This window comes from Arvicanthis niloticus, chromosome 1, assembly GCF_011762505.2.
Source record: "Arvicanthis niloticus isolate mArvNil1 chromosome 1, mArvNil1.pat.X, whole genome shotgun sequence".
NCBI lineage: Eukaryota > Metazoa > Chordata > Mammalia > Rodentia > Muridae > Arvicanthis > Arvicanthis niloticus.
In genome coordinates this window covers 77,841,980-77,857,055 of record NC_047658.1, presented here as the reverse complement: position 1 = coordinate 77,857,055, position 15,076 = coordinate 77,841,980, and the positions used below count along the sequence as shown (strand labels likewise).

The 15,076-nt window shown below is 36.5% G+C and overlaps 1 protein-coding gene, 1 non-coding gene and 1 pseudogene across 3 annotated transcripts in view; all 3 read right to left on the bottom strand.

Moving 5' to 3' along the window:
• The window catches only part of Ipo7 (importin 7), a 37,421-nt gene that overhangs the window by 4,830 nt on the left and 17,515 nt on the right, over nucleotides 1–15,076 (bottom strand). For both annotated transcript variants that reach the window (XM_034498086.2, XM_034498095.2), the window contains exons 6-22: nucleotides 13,850–13,939; nucleotides 12,934–13,028; nucleotides 12,741–12,825; nucleotides 10,459–10,593; nucleotides 9,817–9,916; nucleotides 8,177–8,253; nucleotides 7,920–8,036; nucleotides 5,870–5,959; nucleotides 5,340–5,505; nucleotides 5,026–5,186; nucleotides 3,871–3,999; nucleotides 3,265–3,331; nucleotides 3,062–3,187; nucleotides 2,455–2,552; nucleotides 1,519–1,614; nucleotides 1,070–1,290; nucleotides 781–986 (exon numbers count right to left, since the gene is read on the bottom strand). In XM_034498086.2, the coding sequence (XP_034353977.1) occupies nucleotides 781–986; nucleotides 1,070–1,290; nucleotides 1,519–1,614; nucleotides 2,455–2,552; nucleotides 3,062–3,187; nucleotides 3,265–3,331; nucleotides 3,871–3,999; nucleotides 5,026–5,186; nucleotides 5,340–5,505; nucleotides 5,870–5,959; nucleotides 7,920–8,036; nucleotides 8,177–8,253; nucleotides 9,817–9,916; nucleotides 10,459–10,593; nucleotides 12,741–12,825; nucleotides 12,934–13,028; nucleotides 13,850–13,939 (2,059 nt within the window). The remainder of the gene's footprint in view (nucleotides 1–780; nucleotides 987–1,069; nucleotides 1,291–1,518; nucleotides 1,615–2,454; nucleotides 2,553–3,061; nucleotides 3,188–3,264; nucleotides 3,332–3,870; nucleotides 4,000–5,025; nucleotides 5,187–5,339; nucleotides 5,506–5,869; nucleotides 5,960–7,919; nucleotides 8,037–8,176; nucleotides 8,254–9,816; nucleotides 9,917–10,458; nucleotides 10,594–12,740; nucleotides 12,826–12,933; nucleotides 13,029–13,849; nucleotides 13,940–15,076) is intronic.
• LOC117701331 (small nucleolar RNA SNORA23) lies at nucleotides 5,591–5,773 on the bottom strand. Its single transcript, XR_004605683.1, has one exon. It is a non-coding gene; the product is annotated as a small nucleolar RNA SNORA23 (small nucleolar RNA).
• LOC117701458 (5S ribosomal RNA) lies at nucleotides 13,978–14,100 on the bottom strand (annotated as a pseudogene).

The following is a 15,076-nucleotide window of genomic DNA, read 5'->3' as shown; positions in this document are numbered from 1 at the left end:
ATTTAATTCAATACTCTTAGGAAATTATAAATCTTGAAAAAAATTGTAGGAAAGGTTCCAGGAGTTAAGTGTTTAAATGACAGGTACAGCAATAAAAGAAATAAAAGCCACCATAGGTGTCCATGAACCCCAACTAAAATTTAACTGACAGTAAAGTAATAAAACATTGCTGGTCTATGCATGTTTTGGGACAGGGCTTTATAGACAAACTGCCTAAAAACCCAGAGAAAGAAAACTAGTTGGGATGTATTTGTTTGGTGAAAACAATTACCAATTACTACATTGGTAGTATACAGTCTCTTACAAGTTAAAGCATTCTGTCTAATTCATTGTGCCTTTTATGTGTAAGTATACCATACATGCACACTGTCTGTGCAGGCAAAAATACCTCAGAGGATATGATCTTCCTGCCTCTGCTGATAGAGTGGAGTAATGTGGTGCTGTGATGGAATCCAGGCTTTGCACATGCTAGGGGAGCACTCTAGCAACTGGAGATAAAACCCCAACTAAGCTTTCTAGTTTTCTGTTTTGCTTAAGCAATGGCTTCCCTTTGAAGCTCTGTAGACCTGTAACTTGCTCTGGCCAGACCATGCTGGCCTACAAAACTCTGCATATCCCTGAGTCTTGAGTGATGGGAGTAAATGTGTATGCTAACACACTGGCTTTTTCTGATCACCCAAGGGCACTCTCTTCTCTCTCCTAAATAAACTCAGTGCTTCTAATCAATTTGCTACGATATATTGTCAAAAAGACAGACACAGTTCAGCATAAATCCCTTACCAGTTTCATCCTCATCCTCCGCATCATCATCATCGTCACTGTCATTCTCATGTTCTGCATGGCAGGCATATGCTCTTTTTAATCCATTAAATAAAAGGATAAATGCTGGCAAAATCTGTCCGGAAACCTGATTTAAAACCTGTGGTATTTGTTCCATATCAATAAGGGCACACAGGCCAAGAACACACATCTTCCTGTCATGAAGCCTAAAACAGAAAATAATAGCAATCTCATTTTTATCAATTTTATTATAGAGTCCCCCATAGATCTACAATTTATTGTTGCTTACCCCAGAAAACAGTCAACGTCATTAAGCCATTGTGTGATAAAATGATTTGTGACAGGTTCAACATTATTTGGGAAGCGAAGATTTTCTAAGGTATTAAGCAGTAGGTGTGGATTATAATACAATGCTGCAATCGCAACCTGCAGGCACATTGTTCGGAGTTCACTTGTTTTAACCTCTCTCGTCAGTCTCTCTAAAGCTGCTTCCACAAATAATGGAATACACTGCAAAGAAAGATTACAAGACCTTATCAAAGCACTTTAACTAAAGCTAATTCACATGACAACAAATATGTATTAAACATAAAATTATTTTATGCAACACATATTTAACAAAGTTGTTCATTCAGGTTATAATATAACACATAGAATATACATACTCCCATCAAAATTTTAAAAGTACAACAAAGACCAACATTCTGAAGCCTTGAACAAAAAATGAGCCTCACTGACCTGATCGATGCCCCGGCCTTTGCACTGTAGAATGATGACCTCTAACAATTTTGCTGCATGGCATTCTGCATCTTCTCCTGCAACTCCAGTAAGAACCTGATCAACACAGAATACGAATTTTGAAAAAGGTTTAAATCAGAAATATAATCCCCACTCTATGTATAACTATATATTTACATTTCAACTTGACATGTATATGGAAATTATGTTCATCGTAAACAGGATAGATATCATTTGTGTGTTCTCTCACAGAGGTATAAGCTAGAAAACTTAACCTTTCTCAAGGAAAACTGGCTCTCCTAATAAAGGACAACAAACTCAGCATCCCAAGTGTGATAGCACATGATTGTAATCAAAGTCCTACACTGAAGCAGGAGGATTTCTCTGATTCCACAAAACATAAAATAAAAAGCCAAAAGTAGAGGCCCATTGTTGCCTCAAGACAGGGTTTCTCCATTTAATAGTCACTATATAGACCAGGTTAGGCACTAATGCACAGTTCTAGAATTAAGGCTGTGTACCACCATATGCAGCCAAACCCTTACATTACCCTTACTTTTTGCAAACCTCTCAAAGGTCTCATCTTGAAACAAAAGAAGACCCTCAAGTTACAGTCCACCCAGAACATTCTATTTGCTGGGCAAGTGCTCTACCATTGAACTATTATTTATTATTACCAACCCAAAGATTTCCTTTTTTTGTTTCATTTCAATTATTTAGTCAAGATATCAAACTTGCTATATATAATATACCACATGAAGACCTTGACTCCTAATCCTGCTCCAACCCACACCATGATTAAATCCATTCCCATCTCCAAAATAATTTGTTTGCAACTTTAAGCCATTGTCTGATCCAGGTGAATTCAGCACAATTAAGAAGTGTATGTATCTTTTCATTTCATAACAACCTTCTGGCATTATAAAATGGGCCTACCTTTTTACACATACTGTATATCATCTCAAGATACTTGGTGTCAGATAGAAGAGTGTCTGTATCAACTGTTACATAGTTATGTAGTAGAGGCATCATGTCTATAAAAAAAAAAAAAAAAAAAAAGGAAAATTGTATATCATTTGTGTTCTTTTGTTGTGCCCTCTCCTCTCATATTCTCTTATATCCAAAGCCAATCTTAAACTGGATACACTTGCCTCCAAATGCTGATATAATGCACCTTCACACACATTCTTATAATGAAATATCTTTATCTTTTTTTCCTCAAAGTTTCCTCACCAAAGGCAAATATGACAATATGTCTCTATCTTTTACAATGAACAAAAATAGTATGTACATGTACACTTATTCATATAAATAATTATGGAATGTGCTTGACTTAAAAAAAAAAAGGAAAGAATACCAAAAATCGCAACAGAACAGAAATTAATATATATTTCATCCTTGGCCATTAATTGTTAACAATTTTCTAAACAACACAGCAGTTAAAAGCAGCAGCGTGCACACGACGCTCAAATTATAAGCTATGTCTAATCACAACAGGGGCAGAGGAAAAGTAAACACATCCACACTTTTGTTTTGACTTTACCTGTAAAGTAATCAAAGCCATCTTGCTGAAATACCTCAAATACAAGAGGCAGTAACTGCCACATCTGAGGAGACACTTGTTGACATGTCAGACTATGTGCCAAAGAAAAGATCTCCTCGTAGAATTCTAGAAGAAAATAGCCAAGTTGTCATAAAGTGCTTACTCAACCTAAGTAATATAACAGTAAAATCAGGTATTAATACCTAACACATGCTGTTGTAAAACGGTCCCAATGACTTGTAAGCAGATTCCTTCAAGCTGCTGGGTTATCTAAAAGAGAAGATGAACTGATAAGGAATCCTATTTTTTGTCACTTTTGACCCCCACCATTGAATCTGCTCTGAAACAACACTCAAAAAAATTCTGAACAAATCTAATCTGTGAAGACCATTTGAGTATTAAATGCACAAAGTAAAATTTATCTACAAATTAGATATACAAGACATTAATTTCAAACATATAGCATGTTAGGCCCTTTTCAACTTCTAAAAGATATTCACTTGCTAAATAAAAAACAAGGACAGAATTTTTTATGTATTCTGCCTATCTCTAATTATAAAACAAAATGCAAAAATGACTTAATGAAGCTTACACAACAGTTTCTACACATCTGAAAACATATATACAGAGTCCAGTTATTGACACCAAATTCATTATAGGCAAGCATTGTGTAGTTAGCTTTGAGACTGCAAGGGGTATATAATAAATAGCACTCACCATACACAGGCAGACACACAAATCAAAGCAGATGAATGGCTTTATAAACCTCCATAGGTCTTTTTACTTTACTATATGTGTTTAGTTTTTACCTCTTTGTGATCTTCAACCACACTGAGCAGTGTGTCAATTGTATTAAGAATTCCCATGGCAGTAACTGCTTTGTCATCACTTCCTTCCTCATCTGGCCCAGTCTGGATTACTTGGTTAAATGTCATTGCCTAGAATCATGGGAATGAAACATAATCAATGTTTTGTTCTTTAGTCTGGGGTTTGGGGAAGACACATACCCACAGGCACACAGGCCCAGAGTAGGAGGTAGGCTTTATATGTCATGCAGGCCTCAAACATACTGCCTGCCATACACAAACATACTGCAGGATTATAAGTACACAACATGATGCTGAGCATGACCTGGAATTTTCATTGATACACTGTCCAGCAGGGAGCACAGCCATGTCTCTAAATGGTTTAACAAGCCTGAGGGGTCTAGAGCCAATTGGTACTGCTATGGCATTTATTTGATGTTTCTTTCTTGATCTTTTCTATCACTGCATATGGGGGAGTACATACTGACACTCTGAGGGTAATGGGGCAAGGTACAGAATGTCCTTATGATTATGCTATCTTTAATATAATCAGTACCAAAGGACCAAATGATCAATCTCAAAAATTCATTGCAAGCACCAGCAACATGCTACTATCCTTTATTTGACAATGCCCAAATACAGGTATAGACTGACCAAGTTGCTGATTTATATTTTGTTATAAATTTCACTTAATTTATGAGTGTTTTGCTTTAAAGAATCTCTGCCTGGTGACTGCTGACATAAACCAGAGGAGGGCATCATATGATCTACAACTGGGGCTGCCTACAATTCTCAGCCTACATGGAAGTGCTGGGAGTCAAAGCCAAGTTCAGTGGGAGAACACACTTCATTCAGACTGAACTAAACCACCTCTATGCATCTGTTTTGCCATTTGTAATTATATCAACTATCCTGGAGTATTCAGAAAACCCACAGATACGGAACCTAAAAAGCCTGCACCATGACTGCATAAGGTGAATTGCAGCAATACTACATTTAGCTCTGGCAAGTTAGTCTATAAAATAGAGAGCCATGTGAGAAATAATTGAGTTAAATATTAGTCATGTGGTTTATACAACAGGGTACCCAGTAAGTTCCAAGGAATATTTGCTAACTAAATCAACATCTTTCCAATAATAATAGGTTCAAAAAACATACCAGATGTTGTGTCATTTCTACTGCAATAGGAGTAACTTCTTCACTATATTCACAGATCATTTTCTGAATTACATTTGTAAGATCATCATTTTCTGTTTCTCTTATAATATGAAGAAGAGCCTGCATTACAGGTCTGATAAATGGAGTGATGTATTCTTTAGCTGTAATAGAAGAGGGGTAGCATTAACAGGTAACCAGTAAGTTGGGTACAGAAACAGCAAAAAACAAGGTGCTTTCACAGAACATATTATTAATGTAGTTTCTAGAATTTTATTCGACAATTGTGTATGTTCTGTGACCTATAAACCAATTACCTTTTTCTTGATTGCTGATCAACACTTGTAGTGCAATGGCAGCTTCCACTTTCACAGGCATTTCTCGATCATCAATAAGACATCTTCTTGTCAGCTCTAAAGCTGTTTGGAGATTTTGATCACTTTTGAACTTCACTTCACAAAAATAGTGAAGAACCCAGCAAGCCTTTAAAAAGGAGGGGGATATATGGGATATATATGATTGCGAAAATATTACAATAAACTTCCCCAAATAAGCTCTTTCAATTTTTTTTTGTCTGGGAATTTGGAGGCTGGCCAGTGGGAGATGTGTTCAAACATACAACACTAGACCAGTACTATGATCCCAAGTTATTCTTTGGCTGCACTGTTTTGTGTGGACAGCAAGATCTGAATGCAAAACACAGACAGATACTGCTACCAGACATAGATGAAAACTATGCACACAGTACTATAGCAGCCAGACAGAAAAAGTCTTAACTATTTCAAACCAGAGTCTTCATTTTCATTCATTCCTCCCAAGACAATAAAATATATCAAACACAACTTACTCTTGCTCTCATGTAGCCCAGTTCACTACTGAAGAGAGGAAATACATGATTTTGCAACATGTATTCCATTTGATCTTTGTAGATCTTTTTCTGTGAATATATAAAAAAAAAATCTATATAGTTGTAAACATAATTGCTTCAAGTCAAATACACATGACAGTGTTAAAAGGGACTAATAGTGACACAAATTGGATTCTCATCTGTTAGATCTCATATGAAATCAGGTCTTAATCTGACTCTAGCATGGAACATACAATTTTATGGCCTCCTTACCAAAAATGAATCACACCTCTGACCCCAACAGTTCCAGGGATTATACATTTTAGAATTCTAATGAGAATGCAAACAGCCCATGTTTTGATAGACACTTGTCTAATCAGATATACTTAGGAGGCAGAAGCTGTAGTATACTTAGTAAAGTGAATTCAGTACAAACATTAAGACTTGTTGTATTGCCGGGCGGTGGTGGCGCACGCCTTTAATCCCAGCACTTGGGAGGCAGAGGCAGGGGGATTTCTGAGTTCGAGGCCAGCCTGGTCTACAGAGTGAGTTCCAGGACAGCCAGGACTACACAGAGAAACCCTGTATCGAAAAACAAAAACAAAAAAACAAAAAAACAAAAAAAAAAAAGACTTGTTGTATTGAGCAGCAGCATCTAAAAGCTGGGCATAGTGGGCATAGCACATGGGAGTTGGAGCTGATCTCCAGGAGCCATTAAGACTTCTGGCATCTCTGTCTCTCTGTCCGTACCCCCCCCCCACACACACACACACAGGAAGCAAGGAAATTTAATTCCAATCCCTAAGTAACTGCTAACATTGTCAGTGTGATCAGCCACAAGACATACAACTCAAGAGTGATTTGTTGTATCACAGGAGAAAAATGGCTCTAGTCATAAAAATACTTTGTAGACTAGTATGCGCCTGGGAGCCTAAATTGGTTAATCCTGATGTTAACACAAGAAAGCTATAATGAAAAGGAAATCAAACACCAGGAAAAACAACAGCATGTGAATGGAAATTCAGCACCTCCAAAGATTGAGCAAAATTATCACAGGTTAGAAGACAGCTAGAAACACATCAAAACCAAAACAATTAAAAAGTAACCACAGTCCTGTACCTTAAAGTAACCTTAGGGACAGGTACTGAGAAAAAGCCATTTGCTAGATCAATGGCTCTATATCATGTACCAGGAAATGTGCTAATTTGCTCAAGTAAGAAAACTACATCTGGCTGGACAGTGGTGGTGCATGCCTTTAATCCCAGCACTTGGGAGGCAGAGGCATGCAGATTTCTGAGTTCGAGACCAGCCTGGTCTTCAGAGTGAGCTCCAGGACAGCCAGAGCTACACAGAAAAACCCTGTTTCGAAAAACCAAAAAGTAACCACAGATTAAGCATGCAGAAAAATTAAAGTTCTTATATGCTGCTGCTGTTATAATATTACTGCCATTACATTTTTTGGCTTTCTAAAACATGAGGAGTAATTTAGTCTCTGAGATACATGTAAAATGATAATATAGACCCCTAACAAACCTCAAAAGGAATATCTGCCTGCCTCTGCCTCCCAAGTGCCACCACCGTCAGGCTTTTAATTACTATCTGATGTCAGAAGATATAATATAGAAATTAATTCTGTCCTACCATGTTAGGCCCAGGATTGACCTAAATTCCATCAGGTTTGTTGGTTCATCAGCCATAGTTACATTACTTTCAAACTTTAAAAAATAAATTTATACTTAAAGAAATAAAAACAAGCACTACTAATTTAGGGACTGATAAGATGGCTTGGCAGTTAAAACCATTCATTATTATTCCAGATTACCTGTGTTCAGATCTGATAACACACCAGCAGATTACAACAGCCTATAACTATAGTTACAGTATCTTCTAGGTTTTTTCAAGTAGGTACTGCACTCTGTTACACTTACACATGGTAATACATACTAATAGATAGTAATACATGATTAAATATATAAAAAAGAAATATATAATTAAACATAACCATTAATATATAAATTTCTCTATCACTCACTCATACACAAAGGAATACCTTCAGAAGTATTTCAGCTAAAGAGCCAATCATATGTAAGGCTCCATCTTTTTTACGAGGATCAGCATTAGGTTCAGTAAGAATCTGATAACAAAATCCCATAGTCTTTTGCAGTACCTGAATAAGAAACAAAAAATAAGCTATAGTAATTGAAGAACAGACTAACAACAACAACAAAAACCCTTATTATTAACATTTTTAAAAAAGGACACCTGAAGTTATTTAAAATAATATATGTCATCTACTTGATAACTTACCTCTTTCCTTTTACTACAGGCTGTAAACAAAAGTGTTTGAGCAGCAGTAGTAGGAGAAATGAAATCTTCAAACACATCTAGAAGAAAAATGTTAAGATAAAAACTTAGAGAAAATAATTTTTGCTTTGTTTTGCAACAGGGTTCAACTTCTTTCTCCTGCCTCTAACTCTCAATTATGAGGATTGTAGACATGGAAATGTAGTGACTGCTGTACTAATTTTCTTTGCAAAACATTTCATATTCTAAAATCTGGAAGTTATATTCTTTGAAAATCACTGCCCTTGAATCAGATCAGAGGGCATACCTGTAATCCCAGGATTCAAGAGGCTGAAGGGGCAGAATGTTAAACTCAAGTTTAGTAGCCTCTATCTTAAAAAAAACCACACCAACAATATTTAATGAGATTAGGGTATACCCTACAGAAGGAAGCTAGCATGGCATGCACATGTCCTGCATCTGATTTCAACCACTGGGAAATAAAGCATATAAAAGTAAAACATACTTCAATACTTTGAATACTTCAAATCTTCCCAAGTAGGAGAAAATTAACCTAGGCATATATCTACAATTCCATCGTCTTCAAGGTTAACTTGAGAGCCTCAGCTACTTAATAAGAGCCATTCTTTAAAAACATGATTTTGTAAAAAACATTTTTTCTCTGAGATGAGAGAGATCTACCTGGCTAATGCAAATGATCTTACCATCTGAGCTTCCTAAGTAGCAAGGACCCATCACATACAGATTCCCCATCTTTGCTTTCAAAATTAATGTTCTTTATACAAAACACTACTAGAAAAAACAGTATAGATATAAAAGACAAGATGCAAGTAGAAGACGACATTAGTCATATAATTTTAAAATTTTATGTAGCTTTCCATATGAATACCAATATCCATCTTTTCAGGTCCCAGTCATACAACTGACATCAGACTTCAAAATTACAGTATGTCATATGTCAGACAAACATCCAGTTACCACACCTTAATAAGATGGTATGTTTGCTTAAAAAAAAATTATAAGGTGCAGTAATAAAATGAAGTGGCATAAAAAATGTATAAGACAAATTATAATTTAAAGTCAAGGCTAGGTACTCAAAACCTTTCCATAATCATAAACCAAAATACTTTGTTACTAAACATTGAAAATTTAAAATATTTTCTTTTTGTTTTTGTTTGTTTTTTTTTGTTTTGTTTTGTTTTTGTTTTTTTTGTTTTTCCAGACAGTTTCTCTGTGTAGCTCTGGCTGTCCTGAACTCTCCGTGTAGACCAGGCTGTCCTGGTCCCAAGTGCTGGGATTAAAGGCGTGTGCCACCACTGCCCAGCGAGGTTAAGGGGATCTTTCTTGAGATTTTGCTGCCTGGCTAACTGGGCACTTATTTATGTGTGTGTGGACAGGGAAGTACATACCATAGCAGTCTATGGGAGTGGTCAAACTCGGATTCTCCTATGTGAGTCCTCAGGCTTGACAGCAAGGACCTTACCCAGTGAGCCACCTTGTTTTGTTTTTCAGATAGTCTTACTCAGCTCAACCTATCCTCAGATTTGTTTATATAGATGACAATAAGCTTGCCATTTTCCTTCCTAGTTTTGGGACTGTAGGCCTGTACCACCATACTCAGACAACAAGGTAAGTTTTCTTACCAAACTTCATGCGTATATATTCATAAGGATCTTCTTGCCAGAGTTCCTCATCAGCATCTGTATAGCACATCAATGGAAAAATAACATCTTGGATAATACCCTGCAATTTAAAAGTTAAGAAAGTAACAGCCTTCAGCTTTCAAATTTAACCTGTCCAATCTGCTTTAAGTAGCAAAACAAAAAAAAATAAATAAATAATACAAAATTTAATAGCACTCTCCAATAATTTAATTAAAACATTTTTAGCCTAATACATAAACAGTATTGCAATAAGAATTATGGGCTAAAACATAGTTCAATCACTAGTGCTCAAAGAGTAAAAAACATGGAAAAAAAGCAAATTCTAGAACTCTTAAAGCTAGCAAAAAATTACAAGTATGTGGCAATCAATGTGAGGAAATAGTTTTTTTCACAGTCACATGACTAAAATAGTCATTATAATCTAATGGCCAGAACTTAAATATTAGCTAAAAGATTCAATTTTAGACTAAAAGGTAGCTGTATGAATATTCATAATATCTACACTAAGTATCAAAACTCAACAGTTTTTCAACCTTCTTGGCAATTACATTTATTTCTATTATAACTACTTTAAAAACCACACAATCAGTAAAACAAACATTGAAGAGACAAAATTATTACTTGTATATGAGGCTTCAGGTTCTTCCATGTAAGAGCATGGGAAACTCCTTGATTAATATAATTTAATGTCTGCTGTAAAACTCGAGGAGCCATGTATTGTTTCTCCTTGTATTGATATAACACTTTCAATAAAACCTTTGGGGAAAAAAACCAAAAAGTTGAAAAAACAAAATTCTGTAACTAGTCTATAAACTAGTAAAAACACATGCATAGACACCACTACAAAACAAATATCACATTTCTTTAAAAAGACATTTAACCTCTTTTGTAAACAGATACATGTTTCCAAGGCATTCAAAGTTATATGTGGCATGGTGCTCTGGGATAGACACATGCCATCAGGCCTGACAACCAAGTTATAAATCCAGAACTCACATTGGACCTGGCAAGTTGACCTCTTGACAACACTCATGCAATGGAATTCACACTCATACATGAACATGCAAAATATTTTAAATGCATCAACACAATAAATCAAAGTAAGTCTGTGTCAAAGGTCTGGTTTCCAGTTGAATCTAAAACAAAATGCTAATAAATTTTAACACTATAAACTAGTAAAAAAAACAAGACAACCGCTACACTACCCTGAACATAATAATCCTCACTATAGAGAGAGCACTTTGCTTGATTTCCTTTCACAACAGTCTTACTAGGCTTGTCACTAACTATCTAGCCTTTGTCAACAATTCTAGTTCTATGAGTTATTTTAGAAAGCCGAATTGCAAACTGAAGACCCTTTTAGAGGCTCAGCTAGATATAGATAAAAGCTATTGCAAAAAATAATGACAGGATATTGTCTTTTCCTTATATTCAGGGTTCCATTGTATCACTACCTGGCCAGGATATTCCAATGTTATATACAGATAAAGGAGTGGTTCCATGTGTACCATATATAAACATATACATACACTCACAAATATTACTCTTTAAAAAAGGTTGAGTCTGGAGTTGTGGCTCTGTGGTTAAGAATATTAACTGGTCTTCCAGAGAACCAGGGTTCAATTCCCAGTACCCATATGACAGCTCACAACTGTAATAAATCTAGTTCTAGGAGATCTGATACTCACAAAAACATACATGTAAGCAAAACACCAATGAACATTAAACAAAGAAAAAAAAAAAAAAACCAGATAAACAACTCAACTGTCTACAACAGAAAAGAGAACCTTGAAATTTCATCATAGTAAACTGCCATGACAGGAAACCTAAATGAGAACTCTGACCTCAACTTCAAGACAGTTTTTGCTTAGTGTATTTAGCCATGATATTTATTCTTTGACTTGAAAGCCTCACTGAAAAAACACTATGCTCTGCCCTGACTCTTTCTAATAATGGGATCTCTAGGAAATTGTCATGAAGAGGCTAAGTCTTCAACTTGATAACACTTTCCTTTCCTTTTCCCATTGGTTACCAACCATTAGGTAAATCCATTCATTCAAGCTCAAAAAACTGGGACAATACCAACAACCCCAAAATAATTTAAGCCCCAGAAGGCAAGAAGATTAGAATTAGGACTGGAGTCATGCACAGTGATATACACCAGTGATTCAGAGAGAAAAGCAGGCGGCTTGCTGTGAATTTGAAGCCAGATTAGACTACATAGTTAAGTTCCAAGCCAGCCTGGACTATATAGTGAGAATTTTCTATATAAAACAAAACAAAACACAAGTATAGTGGTGTATCCTTTCAATCTTATCCCTCGGGAAACAAAATCATGTTGGTTCTGTACCTGGTCTACAGACTAAGATCTAGGAAAAAACAGACAAACCCTTTCTTGAAACACAATGAACCCATCCACCTACCCACCCACCCAATTAAACCATGAAAAATGGAATTGGAGAGAAAGCACAGCTACTTTTCCTGAGGACCTGGTCTTGATTCCCAGCACTTACATGTTGTCACGCAATTATTTGTAGCATCTCTTCTAGTCTGTAAGGCAATTGTTCTCAACCTTCATATTGCAGTGACCCTATTGCAGTTACTCATGTTGTTGTGACAGCCCCCATCATGAGATTATTGTTGTTGTTATTTCCTAATTGTAATTTTGTTGTTGTAAATCCTAATGTAAATATCTGACATGCAGAATCTGATATATAACCCCTATAAAAGGGTTGTCTGACTCCCAAAGGGGTCATAACCAACAGGTTGAATTCAGCTGCTCTTAGGGCACCTGACATGCTCAAGTGGTGTACATACATGCATGCAAAACACCCATAAACATAAAATCTTTAAATCAAAACCTTGAAAATATCATGTCTATACTTAAACAATGTTAGACTTACTTGCTGGACACCAACAGCAAAGGCCTTCAGAAAGACTTCAGCAAACTCATTATACTCCTTAGAAACATTTCCAGGGCTTCCATATCTATATGAACATGAATGTGGCCATTATTTCCTTATAATGTTTTATAATCATAATAGCAAAAGCAGCAAAAAAAAAGTTTTAAATTACTATGTATGGACAAGAGCATACCTTTCAAAAAGTCTTGCTAAAATATGTAGGGCCCACTTCTTACATTTCCACCAGGGTAACTCTGGTCTATCATCTTCTTCAACTTGAAGTGTTTCCTTTAAAGAGACATTTATTTAATAATATTGAGAAACCATACTGTAGAAAGAACTGGGCTAGGTAGTAAGCAATCATAAAAGCAAATAACCTAAGCATTTAAATAAAGTATGAGTAACAAAAATTACTAAAGAATAAGCTGATTCCGTAAGTTAACAAAGAAAAAATAAAGACCTTAAGCCTTCATACACTGCTGCTGAGAACAATGGCAAACCAGGTAAAAGTCACTTTGGACTATTCATTCTATGATCAACTTTAAAGGCACTCGCCTTTAATACCAGCATTTGGGAGGCAGAGGCAGGCGGATTTCTGAGTTTTGAGGTCAGCCTGGTCTACAGAGTGAGTTCCAAGACAGGGCTACACAGAGAAATCCTGTCTCGAAAAACAAACAAATGAAAAACAAAACAAAACCCAACAAAGTTTAAACTGGACAAAATCTACTGTGTAAGAACTGAGAAAGGAGCCAGAGAGACAGTTCAGTACTTGTTCTATTAGCACATGTAGAGGTCTCAACCTAAGCACCCAAGTAAGGTAGCTTGTAACTTAGAACTTTAACCTCAAAGTCCAAATTCCCTCTTCTGGTTTACAAGGGTACCTAAATGCACACAATCATAGACTCTGAAAACAGTGCCACCCATGGTGACACATGTCTTTAATCCTGAGTTCCATGACAGCCAAAGCTATACAGAGAAACCCTTTCTGGAACCCCCACCCCCTTAAAAAGAAAAACCCATAAAGCAATCAATTTTTCTGAAAACTCATAAAGAAACTAAAGAGGGAAACAGACAGGCAATTAGGAACGTTAAATTTGTTAGGAACTTACGTTAGGTACATCCCTATTCACAACAGTCTTCAAAATTTCCACCCATTCAGTCAGGTTCTGTTGGTTTATAAGCTCCAGGGGCAGTGTATACTAATAAAAAAAACAAGAATTAGTTTTTTTTTTAAAAAAGCATACAGCACCCAATAGGTATTTCCCAGGCGGTCTCCCATCCAAGTACTAACCAGGCCCAACCCTGCTTAGCTCCGAGATCAGAAGAGATTGGGCACGTTAAGGGTGGTATGGCCATAGACAAGAACTAGTATTTTGCCAGGCAGTGGTGGCACACACCTTTGATCCCAGCACTTGAAAAACTCGAAAAACAAAACAACCCCCTCCCCCCAAAAAACCCACAAAAAACAAAAAACCCAAAACAACAAAAAAAGAACTAGTATTTTTAAAATCCCAAGGAAATCACATCCTTTTATTCTACAATACCTACACCAGAAGAGGGCATCATATCTCATTGCAGATGGCTGTGAGCCACCATGTGGTTGCTGGGAATTGAACTCAGGACCTCTGGAAGAGCAGTCAGTGCTCTTAACCACTGAGCCATCTCTCCAGCCCTTATCACAGATTTCTAGTGATCACCTTTTTATCAACCTAAAGAAATCCCAAGATTAAAAATCCTACAACCTCTTTACTTCCCCCTTTCTGTTTTATAATCAATGTATATATTCATTCATTCATCCATTTATTTATTTTTGCAGTGCTATGTAGGGATCAAAGGCCTTGGTTATGTTAGATAGATACTCTTATCACTGTTTTCCCCAACCTTTTTTTTAATAGAGGAATTGCTCACTCAATAAATTGTAACGGATCTTTACTGAGGATCTGGAAATATAAATCATACCATTTAGGATTTCTGTTCATTTTAAGATAGGGTGCCCAGAAACTCAGTATGTATGCCTCAAACTGTGGCAAGCCTTACTTCTGCCACTCAAAGTGCTGGAATCACTGAGATGCACCAGCATACCTGGTCATACAAACTGAGGATTAGGAGGTACACAACACACATTGAAGTACTAGACTTCAATGTCATGACTGGCAAGTGTGCGAGCGTGTGTGCGTGCGTGTGTGCGTGCGTGCGCGGTGTCTGTTCAGAGAGAATACAGGAGATATTTGATTTCAAAGAAATGCAAGGTAGACTACTCCCAGGAGACTACCTAGCTGTTAAGCTGAGGACTCCTTCCTAGACAGGTATAGCCACAGTTCCAGTTACTCCAGAGG